Below are 27,892 nucleotides of genomic sequence, written 5' to 3'. Positions count from 1 at the left end.
CGTTAATTCATCTTTTGCTCAATTAATTTCCACTAGAATTCATATTATTACTAGATAACCTTGTCTTTAAAATTGTTCTCAGAATAATATTCCAACCAATTCACAAACTTAAAGCCTTCGCTACTCCATATATTCAGCAACTGTTCCTAGTTCCTCCAAGAAGTGTACACTTTTTCTAGCCATCAGTGTAATCTTTCAAATAATTTAAAGATTTTCCTTCAAAAATATCCAATTTAGTCTCTAAAAGTTATTGCTTTGGGTGGCACCACGTAAAAACAAATAGTTAATTTTTTGTTAATTACATTTTGTATATTTCCAAAACTTAGTTTTCTCGTTTATAAACAAAACGCATCACTTGTGTGTGTGTGTGTGTCTGTGAGAGGTTGGTGGCCGGTATTTATGTTTTTTTGTTTTTTTGTTTTTTAAGTTATTATTTTGGTTTTCCTCGGCTTGGGCGTGATCGCTGCAGCTTTGAGGAGTTGCCGGCCTTGTGCGCCGGTTAATTAATATTAAGCTGCTCGATCACGCCCAGGCTTTGGGTCATTTATATATATATATATTACATGTACATTCAGTATTCAGTTTTAATTATAATTCATATATAAAATAGCAAAGTAGCAAGAACACATAATTACAAAAACAAAGTTTGCAACACATTTTTTGCAAAGCAAAGCAAAATTCAAAGACAGTAGGTTATCTCTTCTAGAAGTTTTCATTGCATTATTCCTTCGTTTGTTGCTGTTTGTTTGCTTCATTGTAGTGGCTTCTGTTTTGTTATCGTTGTTAGTGGTTTTGACGCTCATCGTCGTTTCATCAGCCTGATCGGTTGTCCATCGATTCCCCCAGGCACTTCGCTTGCTAACATCACAAATCAGTTTCCAGTCCGTTTCCAGTCCGTTTCCACTTCCATTCAGCATAGTTTCGAACTCTCTCTCCATCTCTAAATATACAGTGTGTGTAGACGGTAGTCGTTTAGTATTACTTTAGGTATTATTTAATGGATGGCGGGCGGGCAGGCGATTGAGCGATTAAATGAATTGAGTGCTTGACTCTCGTTCAGTCCTCGTTCCCGATCCTGGCCTCTAGTGTAGCTCGATGAACTCGAACAGCGTTGCCGGCACCGTGTCCTCATAGCGTATGTTATGTTTCTTGATCGTCCTTGCTGCCAGGCACGCCAGCGTCGTATACTTCATAGGATCGATGACCTTATGCATCGGCGTGGGAGCCAGCAGACTCTCAAATGTCTCGCCCGCATGGTTTTTGGTGTCCTGCAAAAGTTAAGCAATGTTTTAGTATGAATTTTGGGTTTTATTCTAATTAACTGTATACCAAATGCGCTCCGCCTTCTAGGAGAATGTGCGACAGGGGCTCCACATAGGGCTGCATGGTGGCCAAATGCAGAGGGGTATTGCCCGCATCATCGATGGCATTCGGATCTGCTCCCACTTCCAGCAGGGCCTTCGCCAGCGTCACTGATGGAAACTGACAGGAGGGATAGCGGCCGGCCAGCGTGCCCTCCCGATAGCAGGCATAGTGCAGGGCCGTTCGGTCAAACCGAACGCGCACCTTCAAGCGATTCAGGCGGTAAAGGGCTCTCATCACTTGTTGACGCATCTCCGGGGTCAGGGTCTCGGTGTCCAGCAGCGAGCTCAGCAGACAGCCTATGTGAATGGCACTTATCATGGTGCAACTCAGGGCATTTGGATCACGATTGCAATCGTGCTGATGCGCTGAAAGCAACGTCGTCGAAGAGGTGGATGATGAGGAGGAGGAAGATGATGCCGAGCATGATGGCGACTTGTCAGCGGTCGGCATTTGCTTCTGCGGTTGCTGCTGATCCTTTTGCTGCTCCAGCGTGAAGGCCTGACCTCGCTCCACCTCCTTCACTGCCTTGTAGAAGATCGTCAGCATACCGTCCGCCTCGATGGGCGGAACAACTCGACCCCTGGGCAGCGGGCGACCGGCCTCGACCAGCATGAAGCTAAAGAGTTCGGCAAAGGACAGCAGGGAAGATTGCGTCATCGGACTGAGCGGCTGGAGGATCTTCTGCTGCATGGTCAGGGCATAAGACCAGAGCTCAATGCAGCGGTCAAAGCGTCCAGCGTCCGCATAGCTGGCACCCCTGGAAAAAATCACACAAATATAAGTTGTAAATCCTTGCAACATTCAGTGAAATCATCACATTCACAAACCTGTAACGGATGTAGTAACTGGTGTCCGGGTGCGTGGGTCCAAGGATTCGCTGTCTTATAACCAATGCCTGCATCCGCATCTCGTCCGGGTCAAGAACCATTTCCTCCAGCTCCTCCACAGTGGTCACCTCACGCACCATCTCGTATGCTGGCACTGCCTCCTGCACCTTCTTCAACAGCGGCGGTTCCACAGCCCGCTCTTCGAGGGCTCGACGCCACAGTGTTAGTGCCGCAGCCAAATCTCGCTTCCTATCCACATATGTGGCCCCAGCAGCTCCAGAGCATGAATCCTAGACTCCCTGCTCACACAGGGCAGTGTGATTAAGTGCTCCACAATGGGCATATGACCGGTGACACTGGCCGCCAGCAACGGCGTCATTCCATAGTAGTCCACATCCATGGTGGCGCCGTGTTTAAGAAGCAGTTGCAGTATTCGTAGGGATCCCGATTCTGCGCAATCGTGCAACGCAGTATTTCCCTTGACGCTGCACCGATTGACATCCGCATTTAGGGAGAGCAGATACTGAGCGATGCGGAAATGACCCTTGTAGCAGGCGATCATCAGGCAGGTGTGTCCGTGTCGATTCGCCACCTCAAAGTCTGCAAGAGATTAGGTAATTATTAACTATTCGATAAGATATCTATATCCTTGACTTACCCGCTCCATGATGCACCAGATATTTAACAATCTCGTAATGTCCGTCAAAGCAGGCGGCTCTCAGTGGTGTGGAATTTGTCCTCGTGGTGCTGTTCACATTCGCCCCCCGACGGACGAGCATCTTCACGATGCCCAGGTGACCGGTGGCCGCTGCGCACCACAGCGGTGGGGCATCCTCGATGGGCTCACCGTCAAAGCTAACCGAACCCACTTGTTCCACATTGGCCCGACACTTTGTCAATAGGTATTCTACAATGTCGTAATGTCCGTTGCGGCATGAGATGACCAACGGGGTGGCTCCGTTCACTTTTGCCGAGATCAGGCTGCCCACTTCGCTGGCACTTTTGTTGCATAGTGTGGCCTGTAATTAGAAAAGGAAAAGAATCTGGGTTAAATATATAGAGCAAAGTAGAGCATCTCTTAATCGGTCAGCCTTATCTGATAATTTATTCGTTTTTAAATAGGGCAAAAGCACAAACTAAGGCGTCATGTATAAGTGTTATGGCGCCATCGAGATTTTTTAAATGGTTTCTGGTTCATTACCGATACTATCACAATACTATCGCTCTATACAACATGAAAATAAATGATATTATTCTTTTACTAATAATATTTGTATTATTTAATGACAAATTAGAAAAAATTCAAGAAAATAAATCCAATCAAAATATGATTTAGTGATTTTAGTTAGTGACGTACATATTTTCACTGAATTAATATTATTTTATATTTGTTTGCTTGTGGAGATTACATATTAATTTATGTAGAATTATGAATAAAAACATTTCTACAAACATTATGCAGATAAGAACTTGCTGAGAATTATTATAAAATGTATTGTTATTAGGCTTTTATGAACTAGAAACTATTTTGTGGAATCAACAGATTCAATAATATGGGTTCTAGAACCTTTTTCTCGAACATTTGATTACGTAACTCTCTTTAAACCTCTTTAAACTTTAAAACTTATTAGCAAAATAAAACGAGTTTTATGTTGAATCATTTTCCGATCTAAGCTGGATTTTGGTTTTTTATTGTTTTCGTCATGGGAAATGCACTTGTTATTACCTCAAAAATTGTGTATACATTTTATCAATATTATATAGCCTTATCAATGCATTATCACTAGTTCCACATTGATATATGCATTACGTTTCTCTTGATACAGATCCCAAATCACATAACAATTCCAATTAGCTGCGTTTCTATATATATATTATATAAATTTAATCAATGAAAATATATTGATAATAATTTATAATTGCTTCCAAACAAAATGAAGACGAACAAAGCGATTCGCTGACAGAGAGGGAAAAAACTCAGGCCACCTGAACAAGAGATAATAAAATGGGGCGGGGAAAAGGCACATGGGGAGATAAGAGAATCGGAGATATATATATATATATATATAAATATTGCTAGCAATCAGCTGCTCTCACACTCAGTTGTCTAGCAAGCTTATAATTTGTATATTTTTTTACATAGTTGTCTCTCGACTTCCAGTCTGATATGAAATTGAAATTCATTTATGTCAAACGTGTCTCATTTTCGCCTTATGCTAATTATGTTGTTTGTCAGCGCGTGCAAGGCGGGTGGGGGGTGGTGATGCTTAGGGGTGGGGTGCCTCGGAGCTGGTCGCCAGATTGGCTACGGAGAATAGATTAAAGCCACAAAGGAATCAACAACAATTTACATATAATTATTTCTATACAAATTAAAATCAATTTCCATATTCCTACACAGAAACTATCATTTCTAGAGTTTTTAAAATCATTGAAGTATTAAGTTGCTTAATAGAAATTTAAATGTTTACATTTACTTCTCATTTAAAACAAATTTCTAATTTTAATAAGCTCAAATTTATTAAAAACTTTAATGAAACACTCCTGAAGGCAGTTGAAAGACACAATGTTGCTAGAAATATGTTGCGCAACATGGAATTAATTAGCAACAAGTAGTTCTTATATTTTGTTTTCAGTTTCTTTTTTACTTTCTATAATTTATCTCATTGTCATATTTATTCTTACTTTAAAAATTGATCTAAGATACGTTTTTAATTAATATATTTAATGTGTAAAAGTAAATTTTAAGGAAATACAACTTATAGGGAAGAAAACCTTGACAAGAAACAAAAGCATAATGTCAACCCATCAAATTCAATTAGAGCATTCTTCAATATGTGTGTGTGTCTCACCCAAGAATCGACATCAACAACCCAATAACCCCTCCCAGCCACCGCCTCTGATTGCATAGAACCAGAAACGAGATAAAAGCAAATAGGAGAAGCCGTGATAAAAGATGCCAGCCGAAAAAAACAACATGTGGGGGGTTTGGGGAGGAACAAAAGACCTTGTGAATGCCGCACGGCTTTTTTTTCGCTACAGTCCAACCAGACAAGTTCGACAATCTTTGGTAGAAAAAATATTATAACAAGAAATTATACCTTCTGTTCTCTCACAAATTACGTAACTTCACGCTTATTAATTCTAAATGTATTTAATTTTTAATTATAAGTAAAGTAAATGTATTTATATCTGTGAAATTGATTTTTGATAAAATGATTACTGTAAAAAATATATACATTTTGGTTTGAATTTATTTAAACAACATTATTTAGAGCTTGGTTTAATTCTATTTACTAATTGGTAATAAATAATATAATTAAACTACTAGCTGTATTTTTAATTGATTTCATTATATAACAAATTATACGTTTTTTTTTGTAATTTTTGCACATGAGTCTTAATAAATGGTTTCAATAACTCAATTTATTTAACCCAATTAAGTTTTAATGTATTGTTTTTATTGGATCCTTTTCGTTTTGTTTATTTTTTGCTATTAAAAAGCAGACTTTCTTTGATTGCTTCCTACTTTCTGTGAAGAGAATTTTCTTTTGGCCATTTTCTTGGTCTCGATATTATTGCTTTCGTCACCCGACGTCGGCATTCTTTTCCTTAACCCCATAAACCACTCAAACGCCCCGCCAATCAGCGCCTCGTGCGCGTGACAAGAACGAAAAAAAAAAATATATATATATCTATATAGAAATAAAACCAAAACAAAAGAAAGCAGTCAAAATAAAAATAAAGAAAAACATTTTTGGCACGACTATTAAGCAGAAAACGTATTTCTTTCCTTTTTTTGAAAACACCGATTATTGAGCTATATTCGCAACGGAACACAACAAGTGCAATGCGCAAGCAAATTGAACAATGAAAATTACGCATTAATTTTGCAAAAGCAAAAGCTGAAATATGTTTACAGCGACGCCTCATTTCCCCCTCATCCGCATTATTATTGACTGGTTGAACTTTTCGCTTTCGAACCCTCCCGAGGCGATATTGATCATCATCAGCAGCAGCAGCTGTTCTCTCCCCTTTTTTCCGGCTTCTGATCCATTCATTATGATTTCCAATTTATGATTTGACAGCGATGAATCAGCTTGTTGTTTGTGTAACTAATTAAGATTAAAATAAGCCAGTAATAATTGAAATATTAAGGAAATTAAATACATATTTTGTAACAATAAAAACAATGGGTAAAACTTAATACTAGATGGTTTAAAAAGCTTGAAAATTTGTATTAAAATCTACAAATGTTAATAAATATTAGAAAACTGCTTCACTGCTTCTTACTCCAAGAAATATAGTATTGAAATCATTTAAACTCCTAATATATTATTTAATTTTAGTCTAGTGTCATATAAGCACTATTTGCTCAATTCTCCGTGCATTTTTTTTTGCTCTTTTGGCCATCATTTAACCTTGTTACTCGGGCCCAAAAGCCGAAAGAAGCTTCAAACGAAATGAAAAGTCAATCTGACAATGGGGAAGGGGGCAGTCCGTGTGGCACAGAAATCAAACGGCACGTGAATTGTGGGCGGTACTAAATGGTAGGGTAGGGGCGTGGCAGGGCCACGGGGGGGGGGGGTTCTGGGCGGAAAGAAACGGTAGCGGATGTAGCAGCCGGTGGAGGAAAATCAATCAATTGTGCTCAGGTTACTAAGCATTATGCTATAATAGATGTGACCCCGTCGATATTGGTTCAGTGGCCTTATTGCCTGACTCGAAAGAATAAAAAAAATATACGAAATTCAATCAAGAAATTGAAGAAAATTATGGGAAAGTCTTCACTTGCTAAATGTTTTCTTTAATTTAATTATGCTAAGTAGGCGAAGGTTGCTAAGGAATAAAAAAGTAACAAACAATGGGAAAGACCCTGCTTAATGGGGTAAAAACTTAAGTCCTTCAATTTTGCATCATTTATGAACTGATAATTGAAAGATAAATAAAAAGTGAGCAGTAAATCCATTAAATTCAATTGTTAAATTGATATTTGCTATGCAAACTTCATGTACTTCATGCAATTTATACAAGATCAATACTCAGACATTCTCTGCATCTATTAATATTTATTTTAGCCATAAACGTATATGGTATGTTCTGATACTTGATTGTAATTTATATTCCAAGTAGTTTTACTTTGCGTAAACATTACTTAGAATTTAGTATATTCACATTTGCCTTGTCTCCCATGTAACCACAAAGTGCATTTCACCGATAAATTCTTGTTTATTTTTCCTTAGAATTTTAAGGCAAGACACTCACATGAAATCCCCGAAAAACGGAAAAGATCCCCGCAAAGCTTATGAATATTCCAACAAAATTGGCCAAGAGCAAATGCAGCTAGTCAAAGTTAATTTATTTTCTTAATTCCTATATTTAACCTTGCACCAGAAAAAATAAAACAAAAACATGAGAAATTTCACTTCCACAAAATTGTGAAAATAAATCTCTTTTTAATTTGTTCTCTGTTCCTGGGTTGTTTGGCAAATTGGGGAAATGTGAAAACAACAATAATAACACTGGCGATAAATAACAATTTCCCAAGGTATTTATGTATTATTTTTGTTTTTTTACATTTCACATATTTGTTCTCAAATTCAAAGGCAAAAAAAAGGAGAGTGGAAACACCTTGAACACATTTTTACCGCTATGCACAAATGTCAAGTTAAAGCGGCCTAAACACAGCTATTAAATTAAGGCAACAGCACGACCAAACAAACAAACAACAGCAACAACAACAAAAATTGTTCGTTTCCGTGTAATAAACAATCAACAACTTTCCATTGTTATTGTTGTTGTTGTTGTTAGCCACTGAAGTTGGCTTTGTTGCTGCTATTTTAGCCATGTTTTTGTTGTGTTTTTTTTTTTTGTGTGTGAATTGTTAGTTGGTCGTTTCGCTTTGTGATCAATTTTCTGCTTTGACCGATTTGAATATCTCTCCAAGGCACAGGGAAAAAATTTAGACTAATTTTTGGTTAAAAGATATTTAGTTGTAAGTCCAGGAAACTATATATAATATATTTAAAGAATTTTAATGGAGTAGTAATAAATTGTGGAGTTTCTTTGATTTCATTTGCATCTCTCCTAATGAGTGCTTTCTTTCGATAATGTTTTTATATTTTATGAAATATTAATGATACATTTTTATTTACACTTTAAGGTCTTAACTAAAACTGACAAGTTTCCTTTAAAGGTTTCTTTAAATAAAATATATTATATTATTTTTTTTAGCCTACCATAATTTCTTCAAGTGTCTGTGCCATTCATATACGCATAATTTATTATAATTTTGACATTGAACGAGTTCAATGTCGATGATATGCAAGTAGACGAACGCTCAAAGCCTCAAGTTCAACCGACTTCATCGACTTGGTCATCCAACTCCGATATATAATTCAATTTGGGATGCCGTTCGACCGATCGACCATTCAACTGAACACTGACCATGTGCGGTGCGAAATCCGTGGCTAGGGGTACGGTGCCCAATGCTGGTCTATTCAAATCAGTCAAGCCGTGTCTGGGCTAAATTATTTGGTTTATTTGTTAGCTTTAGCCACAGACGCGTCTGTGCAGCCGGCTCAAGGGTGACAGAAGCCAAAGCTTTTGGCCAAAAAGCGTGGGTGGCAGCAGACAATTTGACAAGAAGATTGCCCATCAGAAAGAAGCCCAGGAAAATGTATTAAAAATAGGAGATGAGAAATTACTGCACTAGGAATGATTTAGAGAGTACTTAAACCAATATATACTTATTTATCGAGTAAAAACTGTTGCTACTCTGTTTATTAAACAATTATCACTTGGTATAGCAGTCTAAGCTGGGAGAAAAAATTCGTAACAAGAAAGTAAGCTAACTTTGGGAGCTGAAATTTGTATACACTTTGCAGAAATCTGTCAAAATTTAAATTTAAAAAACCCTTCTGACTAAGTTCTTATAAGGTATACAAATAAGCATATTGAATTTAAAATTTTAATTGAATTTTCAAAATATTATCTTTAAGAAACATTCTTCTTCTATCGGACAAAGCTAGATTACTTCGGTTTTTAATACAGATATATATGTATATAATACTATCTATATGTATGTTGCAAGATTCTGACTAGAATATAAATACCCTGAAGAGTATAGAAAATATACATCATATTATATAATACGATCCATTTCACTATTACTTCATTAAAATAATCAAAGATTACGAAGTATTGAACACAATTTATTAGTATATATTTTTTCTATAAATGTATTTTAATATAAATCAATTTCTAAAGGCAAATTGTAATACAATTTCTCTCAGTGCAAACAGCATCACAACGTCAATATCAGACTGCGCCGTCGCAGCATCACCAACAAATTTTGAGGTCAACGGTGCTTTTAACGGAGCATCTCTAAAGGTGAGACCATCAAAACTGGTTCAATGAAAGGGTTCAGATTAGAGCCCAACCGGCAGTGTCAAGGTCAAGGCTGTTTAGACACATGGAAAAATACTAATTCATTAAATCAAGCGTGGAAAATTTAAGCATATCTGTCGCCGGTGCAGGTGTACTCCTATATCGATGGGATTATTTTTATTCTGTTCTTTTTTTTTTTTTTGTTTTTGCGAAGAGATAAGTGTCGCTCGCATAACGCTGAGCAAACATAAACATTGTGATAGCAGATGGGGATTGAATTCAGAAGATAAGAACAAATACTTTACCCACAACTCTCTTCTTGACATTGCGGCTTTCTTTCTTTATATTTCCCTTTAGATTAACGATTATATTTCTTGAATACTTTATGAGTCCCACACGACTTTTTCCTACGTTTTGTTGATTTAGTTAATCGTGCAATGAACTTGAGAACTTGGATCGCAGAACAAAGTGAAAGAGCAAACAGAAGTAAACAAAAACATTGATACCTGGAGCTGAATTATAAGGGGAAATCTATACTTGACAAACAATTTAAAAGCATTTTCAGTCCAAGTTTATTTACAGAGTATAAGAAAATTTTGTACTATTAAAATAAGATACATTTCTTTAAAATTAACTAAATTAAATCAATTACAAGTGCATTCCTTTGTCTTTGCTTTTCCTTGTTGACATCGTAAATAGTTAAGATTTGCGATAAGAATGCACTGAACGAAAAGATACGTTACCTAGAAGTAGTACGTTCGTATCTCAAGGTTATTCAATAGTCATGGTTAATTACGCGGGTTGTTAAACTTCAAATCCGGATGTCACCTTCACGAAATTATTATTATTATTGCTATTTGAATTTAAGTGCTTGGCTGTGTTTGGCCAAAAGAGGTCACCGAATTTTTACGACATTTAAAACAGCTGTCATTATAGTCTGCATTATACTTCCTTCCCCTTAGATTGTTCAAATATGGAGTCTAAATTTGTTTTACTAATTTTACTACCTCTATAGTTGGGAGTAGGTTTTTATTTACCAGAGCAATTGCTAAGCTTCTGTTACGAATAAATTACCCTTCGAATGTTCTCTATTAAAAAAAAAAGCTTTTAAATAACGAGATGTGGTGCAACAACTGTTTCATTTAAAAAATCTATAAGAGCCGGCCAAATGTTTAGCTTCATTAAGAGGTTCTACTTGGGGTATTTGGCAACTTGTTTTAGCACTTCCTACCGCCAAGTTTCGCTCCATATAGCGATTGCATAATTCCCCCGAAAAGCTTGCCAAAAGTTGCAAAACTATTCTATACGTTGGGACCAAATATGGTCAGACGGGTGAAACGGTTTCTCGATATTGCCACACAATCAATGCAGGAATTCTTAATGCTTTTTTTGCAGTGCATAGACCAAAACAAAAACCCCTTTAAATTGTAGGAAAACAAAAAAGAGACTTCAGGAATCTCCAATGGCAAACAAAAACACTTTGGAGATAATGCCAATGAACGCTATCATTATATATATATAAGCACAGAACACGCACCGCATTTAAACTGGGCTTTTGTATCTATGTATCTATTTATTTCTCTCTTTGGTTTCAATTGTTTCGTTATCTTTGTTTTGCTGTTAATTGCCCTTCCTTGTCCGCCTGTACATAGTTGTTGATGTTGTTCTTGTTGGCTTCCTCTCTTGACTACAGATGCTTGGGCTCTATATCTCATTCTATATGTAGAAAATTAAACATACACCAAGAGTCAGAGGTTTAGGGATTAAATTGTAGCCAATAAATAGGTATAGAAAAATAAAATTCTTGAGATGTTTATTTAAAATATTAGCAATCAAGACAACATTTTCAATATTTTACAACTAATTAAACAAAAACTTATTTAAGGAGAAATGAAAGTATATTTATATTCATTTTATGGGCATATTTTATATGAAATATTCACTTTTTTATACTAAAAAAATGTATCTAAAGGATAGGGAAATATATCAAGTATTTTTCAGTAATATCTTTCTTTGTTGTACCTATTACTTTTACCGCAATTGTTAAAGACTTGTTGAAGTGAGTAAATATTCTCGACTTACTGGGGACCAATGGCCACAGTGCCAGCGAATGACAAAGACCAACATCAACACCAACAGAAACACCAACACCACCAACACCAACAAAAACACCAACACCATCAACAACACCAACATCCACAGAGAATTCGAGTCAAAGTAAACCAGCAAGATTGGCTCTGACCTTACACACACCATTGAAAACTAATAATCAAGAAGCAGTTAAATGGCAAGCCAGTAGAAAAATAAAAAAACATTGACGTAAAAATACAAAAATTAGGAGAAGCAGGTCCCAAGCTCAGACTAAAAGGCAATAAAATGCCGCTAAACTTAAACAAAATCCAAGTAAGAAAACTAAAAGAAATATAAAAAACCATTTTGCATTTTGAGGTTACTTCAACAAACCGGCAAAGCAAAAGAATCAACCTCAACCCCAAAAATAAGAAATAAGAAACAGCTGTTGACCAACTCCAAAATCAATGTTCGGTTTTTAGGTTTTTTGCATAGAAACACAAGAAAATAAAAAAAAAAACGAAAAGCGAACAGCAAATGAGAAAAATAAATAACTAAATGTACATGGAATTATCTTTAATGTTATGCCTTGGCAAATGTTTTGAAAACGCTCAAGAAACGTTGCCTGATTGAAGTGTGTGTGTTTTTTTTTTTCTTGAATTGGAACGGACTTTTCGAATTTTGCTTTGCATGTAATTAAAATCATCAAGAAACAACAAATTACTACATACTTAATGAGTTCCAAATGAGAATAATTAATCAGTTTTGGTCAATTGCTTACGTATTGCAAGGTTAAACATTTGTAACCAATGAATAAAGTATTAGAAATTAAACAGTCTAGTGATCAGTCACTTAAGTTTAATTTAAATACAATATAAAGTAAAGATACAATTTATTGTATCTTTCAAGAACTAGTTAGCTGGAATAAGAGCTTAAATTGTATCCGAACCAAAATTGTATACTATTAATTGTTGCTTTGTTCTCTTTTGACTTCCAGATAAATAATCAAGATCATTGAACCCAGCTATCCTAAGGTTAAACGTAATTAATTTCATTTAAGGCAGTTATAGCTGAAATTAGTCGTTGAACCTTAGATAAACAACTTGCCTAAAGGGTTAAAGTTTACCAGCTCAATGAAATGTAGACAATTAACAAATACAAAGTAAAAATAATACTGGGGAAATTAAAATGACACGTGTGATATTAAATGTAATATTTATATAAATAGTACAATTATTAACTATATATATATTAGTATAATATAGTATATTAATTCATACGTATGCATCATTATAATAATAATATACCTAATAATTACTGCTCTGATAACGACTTTTTAAGTAAGGAAACTACAAATACAAGGTTTCGGAAATATTAAAAAAAAAATATGTAAAATAAATAGTTCAATTATATTTATAAACTAAACTAAACTATTTATCAGAATTTCGTCTTTTCATACCCTTTCAAGGTATTACAATCTTAGTCAGCAACGTGTAACGGTGTGAAGGAGTCATTTCCGACCCTATAAATCATATATATTCTTGATCAGCATCAACAGCCGAATCGATATAGCTATGTCCGGATAAAAAAAAAAATCAAAAATGTTTCAGTTTTCAAAAAAAAGATAAGAGGTTATATCGTTAAAATTTTCAAAAATCTTATTTTTTTTTATTTTAACCTATTAAAAACTGACATGAAAAGCTTTCAGAATTAAAATATATGCTTTTTTGACTGAGTTATGAGTTTTTTAAACTTTGATTTGTTATGAAAATTATCAGATTAAGAAATCGATGCAAAGAATGCAATTTTTTTTATCTTAGTTATGATCAATTTCCGTTTTGATGCTATAATTTAATTGCAACTAGAAGGGTATATAAACTTCGACTTCCCGAAGTTATTTTCTCTATTTTTTTTTTAACTTGAAATTGCAAAATATAAAAATTTGAGCTCACTTCAATGGACAAAGTTTCTAGAAAAGTTTCTATTGAGTTATCGAAGAGATCAGAGTTGGTCCAGTTCCGTTCCCATTCTCCTCCACCCGCACAGACCATCCATCAATCATCCGATCCGTCCCCATATCACATTGCCCCAAGATGAAACCCCAAAAACGAGGTGGGAAGTGGGGAAGTGAGGGGAAAAACGAGAAGGAAGAAGCAGTAGAAGTGGAGGAAGAACACAGAAATATTTCGTTGTGTGTTTTTACTCAACTTTAAGTGGCACTTCAACTTCGTGTACGTCCAAAAAAACTCTTCGGTAAGGTGTTTTTTCTGTGCGTTGTTGTTTTCCGCTCTCTGTCTTATTTTGTTGTTGTTGTTTGTTGTTATTTTTGGAACAAATATAAACAACGACGGAGCCAGAAAAACCAGTTCTATGAGGCGAAGGCTAGAACATGTTGCACCATCGAGCGCTGGTTGCCTCGCTCCCTCTCGCATTTGGAGCATTAAATGCAGCAGCCCATACACAAAAATAAAAAAAAAAAACTTAAAGCTATTTCGGGGCATAAGTATATATATATAGTATATAGTATATATTTACTTATTCCATTTGTGGGGGGACTAGTAAGCAATCCCTACAATCGACCGCTGAAAACTCACACCCCTTAAATGACACATTTCCAGGGTCGAGCCCCGGGTAAATTCAGGAAGTTTTGATGAAACGAAACCAAACCGAGAACGAACATGAATTTCCAGCTCGTCAATGCAGTCGGGGAAAAAACGTTGAGCTTTTAATTGAACTTAAACCAATTGAAAATCCATTTATAAAAAGTTCATCTTTGGGCATTCTCCTTATCTAATTTGAAGTAATCTTCAAGTTCAAGTTCAACTTTTGTGAATTGGCTAATTCGCTTTCAAAATTTGTTTTATTCGAATCTGGTTTTCAAACATGTTTTTTTAAGGCTTTAAATATTTATTATTTTCAAACGATTAGGATAAACTAGTTTCTTTCTAATAAAATATATTATAAATAATATATCACACATTTAAATTGATCACAGAAGCAAAGCTCATTTCCGGGTTCATCAGAATCGAGTGATTAGAATAAAATATGAATACTGGTTATATTTATTTCGCTCGGTGCAGAGTGTCGAGCCTTCCAAATTGGAGTGATTGAACGCTTTCAAGGATAATTGAAAGAAGCAGAAGCAGAAGCAGCGACTGCCAAAGGAAGCCAAGCTGAGCAGCGGGGGACAAAAGCTCAGAGCAATGGCTCTTTGTTCCCAACGATCGGCATAATAATCATTTTAATAAGCAAAGTGCGTTCGGGGAGGGGGGTACTGAAGCGGATGAGTGAAAGAGAGGGTTATATGGCCGGAGAAAGAGACGGGTAGAACCGCTCAGCAAGTGACTATCGCGGAAGTGAACTCCCTCCGCTGACGACGTGATTTCAGCTGTTGAAATTCGTTGGCAGTTATTAACGTGTTCCAAGAGACACAAACGTGGCTCCCAGGCCAAAAACAACAATCAAATAAAATTGTTAAAAATACTTGCTACGCATTTGGAGCACTCATCGGTTAACACAAACAAAATATAAGCAGAATAATACACAAAAAGCAAAGTCGCTGAGCTGATAAGATAAAGCCCCTCAAAGGAAATGAATCAAGCGTTGTGGAAAATGTGAAAAGCAAAGCATAAAGCAAAGAAAATATGTGTAATTAGCTTAAAGAATTTACTCAACCCATAAAAAATATTTGAGTTGTATGAAATAATACAAACTAATATTATTAAGATTCTCCTTCTTATGTTATAAAGTAGATTGAAGTCTGTATTTGAAACCTTGGGTATTACAAAATATTGTATTAATTTTGTTTTTTTTTGTAGTTTCATTGAAATAAATTCTTAATTTTTGATATTTTTAACAGGCAATACTCAAAATAAATTGATTAATTACTTTATTCTATGTGAGTAATATATAGTTCCTGGGTTATTTATAAGACCCTTAACTATACAAAACTGCTTGACTACAAGAACTAAGCTAAATCAACACTAATAAACGCAAGTAATTAAGAAATAACTTCTAGAGCACATTTTCATATTACATTTTGTAAAAATGCAAGTATTTTCAGACTATATATTTTTCTTTTTTTTTTTTTTTACGTTACACTTGCAATTTGCTCGGCCGAACCAATTTCCATTTCACGTTTAATTTATGAAAATGGCAGGCACGGGGGCCGCACACACAAACTATGGCTTTGCTAAACTTAGAATCAAACCCATACTAATAAGCGCTTATACAATCGTACTAAATAATAAACACCCACAAAGTGCGGCAAAAAATATAAAACAATAACTAAAGTGGGGGCCACAACGTAACTTAGCGTCAATGCAACATCGCCAATTGCAGCCAGTTTGTGTTTCTACTTAATTTTGCCAATGTCAAGCCGCCTTTGTGGCAAAGCTTGGGCCAAACTTAAGAACTTTTGTTATGCAAAGAGCGTGCTGAGGCAAGTCTTGCAGTCGCAGGCAAAAAGTTTCGCATCCGAAACGCCCACAAACCACAAGTACTTGTTATTGTTTTGCCTGAAAGCAAGTCATTTAGCGGATTTGTGGCTAAAATAAAATTTAAATCATTGATTTCATATTAAGAATATTTTTTTTAATTTAATAATGAAGTAAGAAAGTGTGTAGAAAATACTAAAAAAAAATTTAACTATGCCCTAAGCTTGAAAAACAGTGAAGGAGTCATATCCGACCCTATAAAGCCATATATGTATATTCTTGATCACCATCAACAGCTGATTCGCTATACCTACATATGCCTGGTTGAAAAAAAAATTTTGAATTTTTTTTTTTAATTTCAAAATTTGATAAGGGGTTACATCGTTAAAATTGTCATAATTTGGCATAAAATTTAGTTTTTTTTAATTTCAAAACTTAATATGCAGTTTTGTTTGGCTTCTAAAATCTAGCACAGAAAAGCTTTCCGAGTTGAAAAATATGCATTTTTGGCTTATTTATAACAATTGAAAAACTTTGTTTCACCTAAAAAAAATAACAAATAAAAATATCAATTTAATGTCCCTAGAATACATGTATCTTAAATTTTCTTGGTGCTAAAATCGATCAATCGAAATATTTTTTAAACTTGTACGTTAAGCAACCAATGAAACCATTATAAAACGTAGGGACTGACAAGTTTAATAAATCAGATTTTTTCTATAATTCTTTTAAATACTATTACTACGAAATAATATAGATCCTCCTCTATGTATTCTCACATCATTTAGCTTTTTTCTGGCCACATTTGCATATTTCGACCAACACTGGTGCAGAACATGCGCGTGTTCGGCTTAGCGGGGTGGGAGGGAGATAGTGAGAGAGCTTGTTGCGTGAGTGTGTGTGTGTGCTGGGAGCGTGTCTGAGCGTGTGTGTTTGTGCTGGAGAATTTTATTGATTAGTCACAAGGCTAAAAAAACACTGTCTCAGCAACAGCAGCAGCTGAGATTTCTAAACAACAATAACAAAAAACCAATGCTCGTCAAGAAATTCCAATTCGAACTGGACTTGAACAAAAATCTCACCTTCAATTGGGGCAAATTATTGTCCCGCGCAGCGTTGAAAACAATGAATTTATAATCCATTTTGTCGATTAATCTGTTTGCATAAATGCCGCAGAATGCGCTCTCGCTAAGAATTTATTTATTTCTTTTAGTTGTTTGGGCAGCAAAGAAGATTTATTTTGTTGTTTCCTTTCCTTCTTTCTCCGCCTTCGCCAAGAGAGAGAGAGATAGATAGAGAGAGCGAGAGGGAGCGCAGCCAGAGAGCGATGTGAAGAGCAGAAGAGCGAGATTCTTGAGGATGCTTTTGTTGTTGTTCTTGTTGCTGCTGCTGCTGGCTGGTTGTTCTTTTCCTTTATTTTTTATTTCAAGTAATTTATTTTTTGACGTGTGGTTGATTTCTTGCACAAAAGACGAGAATATATTATATATAACAATTGCGTTTTCGTCGATCTTTTTATTGCCTCGCTTCCGTATTTTCCTCGCCTTTCTTTCGTATGTATTTGCGCACTTTTCTTTAGCCTTTTCGCCGTCGTCGTCGTCGTTGTTTTGAGGAAGACGAAAATTTGCTGCTCTTTTATGCGTTTTCCGAATTCCTGCGATTCCGGGTCGTTTTAATTTTTTAAACTGGAACTATGGCTCTCTAAAAATCGCCAAAACTGGAAGCCAGAAAACACGCACAAGAACACTTGACACGCTTTTCGATTCGCGCATTTAACACAAAATCAGATTCCCCGAGTTTTTCGAAGAGCACGCGTCCGACAGCCAGGAAATTTGATTTGCCTTTTCGATTTCAAGTGATGCGAACCGAAAACAGCGCGCGAATTTGTTTTGCTTTGCTTCCAGTAACGACTTTTCCGATTTCCGCGGCGCAGCGGTACGGTTGTCAAAATTTTTTTTTTCAAAAGCTTGCCAGCACTCGTATTTATAGCGCTGAGGGTGTTGCCAGTTGAGCTTATTTCTGGCTATATCTATAGCTAATACATCTGGCTATATTTAAAAGTATGTAAAATGTAAAAGCTTTACGCAGCTAGCTGATAGCTATACAAATTCTTATGTACATTTGATAAGATAAATATGGATATTGTTTAAAATACGTGTTTTTTGCAAGAAAAATACAGTCTGCATTGACAGTGATGTAACTAAATTGAGAAATATTTCCCATTTTGTTTTATGTATTTGGAATAATGTAACAACGCTGATTTTGGAATGTATTCTACATACGCATACGGAAACATAGGGGGCGTCTTATAACGTTCACATCAGTGTTGCCAATTTAGTTTATTTACTCTCCACTCTTAATCTTTCCGCTCTGAATTTTTCTCTTTTCCTAGCAGCCATTTAAATCGTGAAATTCTAAGAGAGCGTCAGCTGTTGATAGTTTTATAGCAAGTAGCTAGTGGCAGTGAGCAAGATGTCTGGCAAATAAAAAATGATGCAGTATATTTAAATTTAAAATTTCCGTTGTATTGAATTCCAAGTTTAAACCTCATTTTTTAAGAAACAACTTACAGTGTTTATATTTATTTACTTTGGTTTATTTATTGAATTTATTCCATACAATTTCATATGCATTTTGTATTTGTTTTTAGTTGTTTCATTAAATCATAAACAGTTACATTGTTTTACATTGTACATTTGAATATGCTTTACTTAATATGTATTATTAATTTTAGTTCATACTTGTATATTTCATGTATGTATATATCATATGGTTATGTTTATTATGCATATGTGTGTGTGTGTTTGCTAGTTTGTTTCAACGGAAAATGTAAACAAAATGAAAACAATTGGTTATCGATTAGTTTCCTTTTCAACGTATTATCCTCTATTTGTAATAATATAATTAGTTAAAGCTACAACTTAGTGCGCATTCTTGTACTCATCGCCAACAACTACAACAAAAGGTATGACACATAAACAATAACAAAAAAAGGAGTTTATCGTTTTTTGTTTAACAACAGAGAACATACATTTAAATAAATTCAGTTAAAAGGTAAGTTAAAGTTTAATATTTAATAATTCTTAATTTTTTTTGTTTTGCTGTTACTTTTTCTTTACTCATTTCTTTTTATATCACAAGTTAAAATTTTGATTATTGTTTGGTCAATTTTATAATAATATTTAATAGTAGTTGTATATGTATGTATATTATAAATGGTATTTAGGTATGTGTGTAAATTATGTACATAAGAAAATATACTAATTGCATAATTTAATAAACATATTTCCGTTAGTATCTCATATAAATTGGTCTAGATAATCAAGTCAAGTGTTACATATTGGTTTCTTGGGTTCGAATTGGGGAGATTTTGGTATACAGAGCGCAGTACTAACGATTCGAGAGTGATATATGATATATATAGTTAAAAATAGTTGATTTTCTTTAAAGAGATTACATAGAAATTCGAGTTAGTTGCATGCGTTAAGTTTGAGAGAGGGTTTTTTGTTTTGAGTTTTCTTATATTGTTTTTCTTTTTTGTTCTAAGATATTTATAAATCGATTTTACTATATATTTAAGAAAGATATTTTTTATAGGAGACCCTTGGCGATGTGGCTTCTCTGTGATATATAGATATAGGGATACATTTGGATATGGTCTTTGGGATTGTAAAAACAAAACATACAAATGATATTTTATACTTGTTTAGATCTTGAACCAAGTAATAAAAGTATTACTTTATTAATTTCCCAAGACTGCGATATGTAGATATCCTTAGGATCTATATATCCACCACAATCGCTGACAATCTCCTCGATTTGAGCTTCCAGTGTCGATATTAGTAGTCGCTGGTGAGGGCCAAGTCTTGGGGTCTTCTCTCAGACCATTGACTCCCTGACGCGACCCTTTACCTGTAAATCGGTGTTTTTCTTTTAGTTATAAGTTTAAATATCAAGGACAGGACTCTTTGCACATCTAGACGTAGGTGGTGTAAGGGGATTTACACATGGAGAGACGAGCGTGCGATATGTCGGGATGGTTATTGGATTGGCTGCCTCCGCTGCTTTCCGGGATCGGGTCACTGTCCTGCATATCTGTGGGTTATGGCGAGAAAACACGCAGTGATCGCAGCAAAGTGGCCAAGACATTGGCCAAACACTCGGCCTGCAGGGCCAACTGTCCGGCTCCAATGGGTCCAATTTCCACACCTACCAGTTCCCTGAAGCTACTCGCCACATCGTGCACCTTGAGCACTATGTTCCGTGTCTGCAGTGGCGCCGACGTATGCCTGGTCATATCCTGGGCCAGCTCGGTGATCCTGCGAATGGCTGTCAGGCAGGAGGTTAGGTGTTCGGGCAGCGTAATCAGTGTCATGTCCGACATGGAGGCCACCAGAAACTTGCTGGCCGTGACCAGTGCGAGTGTCTGTTCGGTGAGTTCGTTCCGCGCCCGCTGGAACTTCTCCTCATCGATGGAGGTGCCACCACCGGCTGCCTGAGCCGCCGAGCACTGGGCCGCCACCTGGTCCAACTTGATGAGGAGACCCGACATGGCCACATCCGTTTTGGCCAGCAGCGCCTCGCCGTCGATCAGGTGACCATTCTTGATGAACAGCTTCTCGCCGTGCAGCTGCTGCGGTTTCTTGGGGAGCATGGGCAGTGTCCCTCCATTGGTTTGGTTCAAGTGGGGCAATCGGACGGTGGCCGGTATGGGTGGTGAATAGTGGGCGGGTGGTGGTGATGGTTGTGCCGTTGTTGCAGTTCCAGGTGACGAAGGATTGGTCGGTGGATTCACTCCGTTCAAAGGACGCGGGCGATTGGCGATGGGCGGCAACGGGGGTTTCTTGGGACCACTCACCAGGACATTAGTATTTGGATTTCCTCCCTCCAAGGTGGGACTTATGCGAGGCGGCAGCTGAGGCGGTCCAAGCTCCCTTTTCTCCTGCGATTGCGGCTGCATCTGCACTGGATTGGCCATGATTCTCACCTGCTTTTTGGGCGAATAGCGCTGCAGGAGCTCGGCACTTTTCGGTGGCCTTGCCGGCGGCGGAGAAAGCTGCTCGGAAGTGGGTGTCCTGGGCGGTGGTTGTAGTTCCTCCGGATCGGGTAGCTCCTCTTTTTTGCTGGTGGGACAGCAGCTGAACTTGCTCTTCCGCTCCACGGTGGCGTATTCAATGACATGGGGAGTGGAATTACTGCTGCTGCCGTTTTTGGCCGTTCCATTGGCCACCGATTGGAAGAACTCTCGCTTGGCCTGTACGGAATTGCTGTACAGGCACTCCGTTTCCACTGGCTGAACCACCGACTGCACCACCGATGGCTGGGGATGCTGCTGCTGATCCAAATTCGGAGGTGGAGGTATTATAAACGACATAATCTCCTCGGGTGTGAGCTCCTTGGCGGGCGTGGCCTTTTGGGTGGGTGGTGCCACCATTATTTGCTGCAGAAAACTGTCCAGCTCCTCGGCCTTGCCCTCAAAACCTTTGGGTGGAGCGGCATTCATTAGCGAGAGCGAATCCAGTTCGTCTGGGGTTTGGGGTGGCGGAATGGCACGTAGATCTATAAGATCTGTATCGGTTTCAATGAAGGTATCCTCCCTCACTTCGAATCCATAAATCTCTGAAAGCTGGCGGGCTGCCACATCGGTGTCCGCCGATGCCGCATTGCTAATCTCCTTCAGTTGCAACAGATACTCCCTCAGATTGTAGTCCTTGGTCTCGGCCCCAAAATGAGTGCCATCTGGACTGTGGAGACCAAAGCTACTCCTCTGCGACAGTGGTTGCTTGGCTGCTGCTCCAAGTCCTGCCACTCCTGCGGCCTGAAGTTGCATCATCTGCGGTCTCCGCGCTGTTGGCGACTGAGCCGGTGAGGCCACGGATTCCGAATCACTCTCACTCTGCGAGAAGTCGGTGCCCAGGGCCTGCAAGTCGCTGAGAAGCTGACTGAATCCATTGAGTTTCCTTTGAGGCCGGGGACTGGAGGTGCTGCACAAGCTGGGCTTTCGCTTGGGTGTGGCTGGTGTGGCGGGAGCGGATGAGGAAACTGGTGCCGTTTCAGGAATAGCATTCAATCCCTGCGTTATCCCACTCAGTTCGTGGTTAATGGTCTCCGCTAGAAGGGTCAACGAATCGCTGTGTTTCAGTGGATGTCCTGGCGGGATAGTAACTCCCGAACTTAATATCACACCGCCCTGCGACTCCTCCGTGGAGGAGACCTTGCTGCTATTGAGACTATCGCAATCGGAGTCGAATTCCAACATAGCCACGCCTCCTCCTCCTACGCCGCCGCCGCCCTGCTCCTGTTCACTTAGATACTGCTCGGAGGTCTGGACGAGGTGTTGTAGCTCTTGAACCCTTCTGAGTACCTGCTCGTTCTTTGCCTCCAACTGATGGCTACCCGAGTGGCTGCGTCCTTCGCAATAATTGCTACCGCTGCTATCACTCAATCCCGAATCCTTGGCTGCCTCCTCCAGCAGCTCAGTGGCCATCACACTGTGCAGGTCCAGGTCCATGGCATAGGGCAGCGATGGTGGCGCCTGTACGGATGATTGCTGCTGGAGTTGACCTCGCTGAACGAGTGGATGATACGGGGGCGACATCAGGAAGTTGACGCTGTGCGCTCTCGTATGGAAGGGCAACAGGTAACTCCAACCCGCTGGTAGCACTGTGTGCTGGGAAAGGAAGCCGGGAGCATTGTCCTCATCGTGGGGTTCCCGTTCTCGCAGTATATTTAACATGTTACCTTTTGAAGCAATTGAAATCATTAGGATATTTTCTTTAAAAAGTTTAAAAGAATGTCTCACCTGTTAGCAGTCGATAGTAGCCCCCTAAAACCAGGCTAAATTCACAGGCATCGCGATCCTCCATGATGAATTTCACCGCTCGATCGCCAAGCATGAAGATGGATACACTACAGGTGACATCGTCCTCACGATTCACCACAACATGAGTAAAGTCCTCGATGGCGGAAATAGGTTGTGGCTAAAAAGGAGAAAGGAATGGTTAATCGGTAAAACTCCAGCCAAACAAGATGAGTAACGCCATAACAGTTATTTTGCTTCAATGCTTAAACAAGTGCGTTATTCATCTTGTTATTAAAAAGGTTTTGGTGAAAACTTACCACCGAATTACGGGCACTGGATATCTGGCTAAGTCCAAAACGCGGACTCACCAGAAGGACGCGTTCGACGCCCTCTCTTTGGTTTGTGCTGAAACATTTGGCTCCATAGCTGGGTAAACTAGCAATAATATCTAGATAATGGAGTTTGGCCTGGAAAAATTACACAAAAATATGTTAAATTTTATATTTAGAAAGATTCTGCTCCCTCTTGAGTTTGATTCAGTTTTCTCTTTGTATTCTATTCAACTGCAAAACCAATAAGTGAATTTCCTTTTTTGCTAGACATAACTTTGTTATTCCTATTTGAATGCTCTCTTTTTATTGCATTTACTATTTCCCACTTTTGCTATACACATTTTCTCTATTTAAACTCACCTGCAACTGTGTGAGGACCTTGCTGGAGGATCCCGTCATCTCGGCGTTGAGCTTCAGGAAGTGTGAAATCAGACGGCGCAGCTCCTTCCGCTTCATGCCCTCGAACAGACTCACTGGGACGAAGCGCTCCAGCCCGAACTCTCGTCTGCAAAAAAATAAGAGAAGAGATTGCAAATTGTAAATAAAGGAACAGCATCTCGAGGACTTGAGGCTGAACTCACTCCACCAGCTTGACGGTGAGCTTTGAGGGGGAAAAATTGTTGGCCAAGGCGTGCTGATGCATGTGCAAGGCGGCCAATCGGAGTGCCAATTCCGGTTGAAGCTCTGGGGCGAATCTCTCCTGGTTAACATCGTTGCAGCACTGCAAATACAGGTAGTCCAGGGCATGGAGATCCCGCTGTGCCAGCTCTGCGGCTGAAATGGGCACAAAGGTGATCCGGAAGAGGCACCTCAACTTATGGGCGCCGGGACGAGCAGCAATCTTTGTGGGAAAAACATGGGATACATTGAGTTAGTAATATATTTCTATAATTTATTAAATGCTTACCCTTGCCAAGGACTCTTGTGGATCCAGCAGTGTGAGCTTGTTCCGCTTGAGACTCTTCACATGCTCCAGGACCAGACTGAATAGCTCACCGCAGCACAGACAGAGCTTATCCAGCAGTGAACTAACCACATCCTGCACCGTTGTGGTGGCATCGTACTTAAAGGACTTGGTTTGACCATTCTCAAGGAATACCTTCAACACATTGGCCATCGGTGGCACACAGATGTCGCCCAGGGAGAAGGCTGAAGGCTAATGGTAATAAGAAAACCTCAAATTATTTCACTTCCTTTCCGTAAGAAGATTCTATATCGAAACTTACGGGAAACAGAGGAGCTCCATTGACGCACACACTCTCCGCGAATCGGACTCGACTAGGACGTGACCTCAGTTTGGCTCGCTTGCCCGCAGAGAGAAGGGTGGACTTTCTGCCCGGAAGGATGCAGTGTGCCATCGGTTGGCAGACGAAGAGATTAACCTGCGACTCGCAGGCTCGCACCAGTTGGATGACATGATCTCGCGGCGCATCCTTTACATCCTCTCCATTCACCGCCAGGATTTGATCACCCGGCTGGAGTTTACCGATGCTAGGACCACCCTCTGTCACAAATCTCACAATCACGGGACGCTCACTCCCGGCCACAAAGCCAAATCCAAGGCTGGCGTTCCTCTGGAGCTGAACCATTCGTGGTTCTGGTGGATGCTCATCCCAGCGTATGCATTCAGGGGCCTCATATGTGGTCGTCTTGTTGAGGTGGCTAATTGGTATGATAATGATTTAATTAGGGTATATTTTGTGAACCATTTCCAGGACTATATACTCACTTGATGTAGTAGGAACGACCCTTGGAGTCTATGGCACGCTCCCAGCCATAGGAGAGCTCCTCGTGTTTGCTCCAATCCTCACAGGCAGGCAGCCAGCCAGCAGATTGAGTCATGTGACTGAAAATGTTGCAATAAAATGGTTTAAAAAGGGAGCTGAGTTAAAGGTAGGTAAACAAAATATCACAAAATGTGATAACCTCAACCAAATATTAAAATGAGTCCATGGAACAGTGCTCAGTCAGCTGTCAATGGCAATTTGTAATCCAATACAGTGAAAATGTATATTTATTACGAACCGCAGAATAAAATGCAATCATAGATATAGACAAGTAAGTCGTCAGCCGAGACACATCAACCAATGGCAACTAGTTCAGTCTTATTTATTTGTATTAAATTCAATTTAACTACAATGTATCATAGTTTATGTGCTCACAGCTTTGAATTCACTTAAATTCTCTTGTTTATATCCATGATTAAGCTGCATTTTACAAGCAATTTCATATTAGATAATAAACAATGGTATTTAATAATTGAAGACATCTTTGAGCAGCATATTTGTAGTTCTATGAAATTGTTTTTGTAAATTTCATTGGAATTGCAGCATCCTTCTATTTATAATTTTCAAGCATTACATCCCCCTTTGACCCTGAACTTGTGGTCACCCACACCACCCACTCCTCTCGTATCCAGAACCCAGAAATATGTTTGTATTCAGAAATGCATTTCAATTGACATTAATCAACGCTAATTGGGTTATTTGCTCAACTATGCAATAAACAGCAAACCCATAATCGGGACCCCAGAACTAGAGACAAAACCGGGCCTCAATCCACACACCCCAATCGAACCCAACTACAGTGGGGCCTTATTATGGTGAACTAATGAATAAATAGGAAATTCTATCTTGTAGAAAGTATCAAATTAAATGGGTTAATGTTTGGGATATTTATCGAAATGAAAAGAAAATATCAAAAATATTCAATTATAGAAAATATTAAACATTTAATTTATCGAAATTTAAATTTGCAATATTGCATGTTATCTAAAATAAAACAGCAAAAATAAGATATTCTTAATTGGATTATCTCCTTTAACTTTACATTAGAAATGACATACTTATTGTATGACATTAATATTGGTAATTCAGGGATATCCGTGAGAAATAGCAATGTAGAATCGATAACTCTACATTAATATTGGATATTGCTTCATTTATCGATACATCTTCGATAAGTCAATATTTCTTAGCCTCCCAGGCTCATATTAAGCAAACCAGACTATGCAAAACAGAGTTGAATGGAATATTTATAATCAAACCAATAAATAAATTAAAAGAATAATGAATTAATACGAAAATCATGTAATAAAATGTAAACAAAAGAAGTTCCACTGTAACCAAGCTCGATACCGTACACCACAACCCAATCCCCGTCAAAATCCGATTGCAGTCCCCACATCTGGGGGCCACCTTGGTGGCTTCCGTTGCTGTCTTTCTTCATTTCCTGGCTGCACACAATTGTGATAATTAGTTTTGCACTTTTGCACACTCTCTTCGGCGTGGAGAGGGAGTGGAGCCGGGTCCGGGTCCGGGTCCGGGCATGGATCCCACCAAGCAGAGCTGCTCACTCATTCAGACTATCGCCTCGATGGCAGACCCACAGACCCAGAGAGAGAGAGGCCCACCTACCCGCCCCAAGGCCAGCCCACTGGCAGAGCAGACCCCTTTTGGTTATGGCATTTTGTGTGCTTTCAGTTTGATGTGCAACAAAGTGTAAAATTATTTAATAGAATTTCGTGCATAATCAATTTATGTGCAGCAGCGAGAGAGAGTGGGCCCAGCATTCACTCAGTGGTCCATTCAATCTCTCCGCCAGCCACTTTCATCCAATCTAACCGGGCCAGGACACAGTCCATCGTCGGCCATCATTCCCTCACTTTTTCAGTCCTTCTGTTCCTCAGTCGTTCAGTGGGCCAAATGCCATGAAAATGCTTAAAAACTTTGCCCACGCTAATGGTCATAAAAACGACGGCCTTTCTGCCTTGTTAAATATTCTTTCTGTTGCGTAGCCAAACTCATAGAAATGGCAAAACTTATTAAAAAACAAGAAAGAAAGCTAACTTCGGCACGCCGAAGTTTATATACCCTTGCAGATAGAACTTCTATGAATAGGAATCCATACAATATAAATTATATATATTTGTGTTAAAAAACAATGAATAATAATACCTGCTTTCATTTCATTCACCTATACATATTATATTTGCAGTTTTACATTCACAGATTTGCATTTTTCCTCTACATCAAACGATCGTTTGTATGGCACCTATAAGATATAGTCGTTCGATTTTCATAAAATTTGACAAAAAATTTAAGACTAATATAAAATAGCTATACCTTAAATTTGATGAAAATCAGCTGAAAACTAAAAAAGTTATAAATTTAATTGTATTAATTTCTCGATCGTTCCTATGGGAGCTATATGATATATTGGTCCGATTTTCATAAAATTTTACACAAAATTGTAGAGTATAGTAAAATGGCTATATCTTAAATTTGATCCAATTCTATTGAAAACTGAAAAAGTTAAAAACTTTTTTGTAAAAATTTTACGATCATTCCTATGGCAGCTATATGATATAGTCGTCCGATCCGGCCCGTTCCGACATATATACGAGTGAGAGTATATAGAAGGCTAACTACAAAGTTTCATTCAGATAGCTTCAAAACTGAGAGACTAGTTTGCGTAGAAACGGACAGACGGACAGACGGACAGACGGACAGAAGGACAGACGGACAGACGGACAGACGGACAGACGGACAGACGGACATGGCTGGATCGACTCGGCTGTTGATCCTGATCAAGAATATATATACTTTATATAGTCGGAGGTGCCTCCTTCACTGCGTTGCAAACTTCTGACTGAAATTATAATACCCTGCA

At 38.3% G+C, this 27,892-nt stretch overlaps 2 protein-coding genes and 1 pseudogene across 3 annotated transcripts in view; all 3 read right to left on the bottom strand.

The window, feature by feature from the left end:
* Positions 1–566: 566 nt before the first annotated feature.
* Positions 567–18,114, bottom strand: LOC110188571 (protein fem-1 homolog CG6966). Its single transcript, XM_020958332.2, has 5 exons — positions 17,170–18,114; positions 2,851–3,211; positions 2,193–2,792; positions 1,330–2,122; positions 567–1,268 (listed from the first exon to the last, which is right to left on the bottom strand). The coding sequence occupies exons 3-5, from the start codon at positions 2,330–2,332 to the stop codon at positions 1,083–1,085; spliced, it is 1,119 nt and encodes a 372-aa protein (XP_020813991.2). The 5' UTR covers positions 2,333–2,792; positions 2,851–3,211; positions 17,170–18,114; the 3' UTR covers positions 567–1,082.
* On the bottom strand, positions 2,416–5,796 carry LOC147643914 (protein fem-1 homolog CG6966 pseudogene; annotated as a pseudogene).
* A 547-nt stretch (positions 18,115–18,661) lies between the features above and the next one.
* Positions 18,662–27,892, bottom strand: part of LOC110188406 (uncharacterized) — a 35,635-nt gene continuing 26,404 nt past the window's right edge. For both annotated transcript variants that reach the window (XM_020958131.2, XM_086831943.1), the window contains 8 exons: positions 24,951–25,067; positions 24,448–24,883; positions 24,129–24,377; positions 23,803–24,062; positions 23,582–23,726; positions 23,207–23,356; positions 22,890–23,067; positions 18,662–22,828 (listed from right to left, as the gene is read on the bottom strand). In XM_020958131.2, coding sequence (XP_020813790.2) covers positions 20,190–22,828; positions 22,890–23,067; positions 23,207–23,356; positions 23,582–23,726; positions 23,803–24,062; positions 24,129–24,377; positions 24,448–24,883; positions 24,951–25,067 — 4,174 coding nt within the window. In that variant the 3' untranslated portion in view covers positions 18,662–20,189. The remainder of the gene's footprint in view (positions 22,829–22,889; positions 23,068–23,206; positions 23,357–23,581; positions 23,727–23,802; positions 24,063–24,128; positions 24,378–24,447; positions 24,884–24,950; positions 25,068–27,892) is intronic.

Source organism: Drosophila serrata, unplaced genomic scaffold, assembly GCF_035046125.1.
Source record: "Drosophila serrata isolate PLE 108 unplaced genomic scaffold, ASM3504612v1 contig_241, whole genome shotgun sequence".
Taxonomy (NCBI): domain Eukaryota; kingdom Metazoa; phylum Arthropoda; class Insecta; order Diptera; family Drosophilidae; genus Drosophila; species Drosophila serrata.
This window is presented reverse-complemented; position numbering and strand designations above follow the sequence as displayed.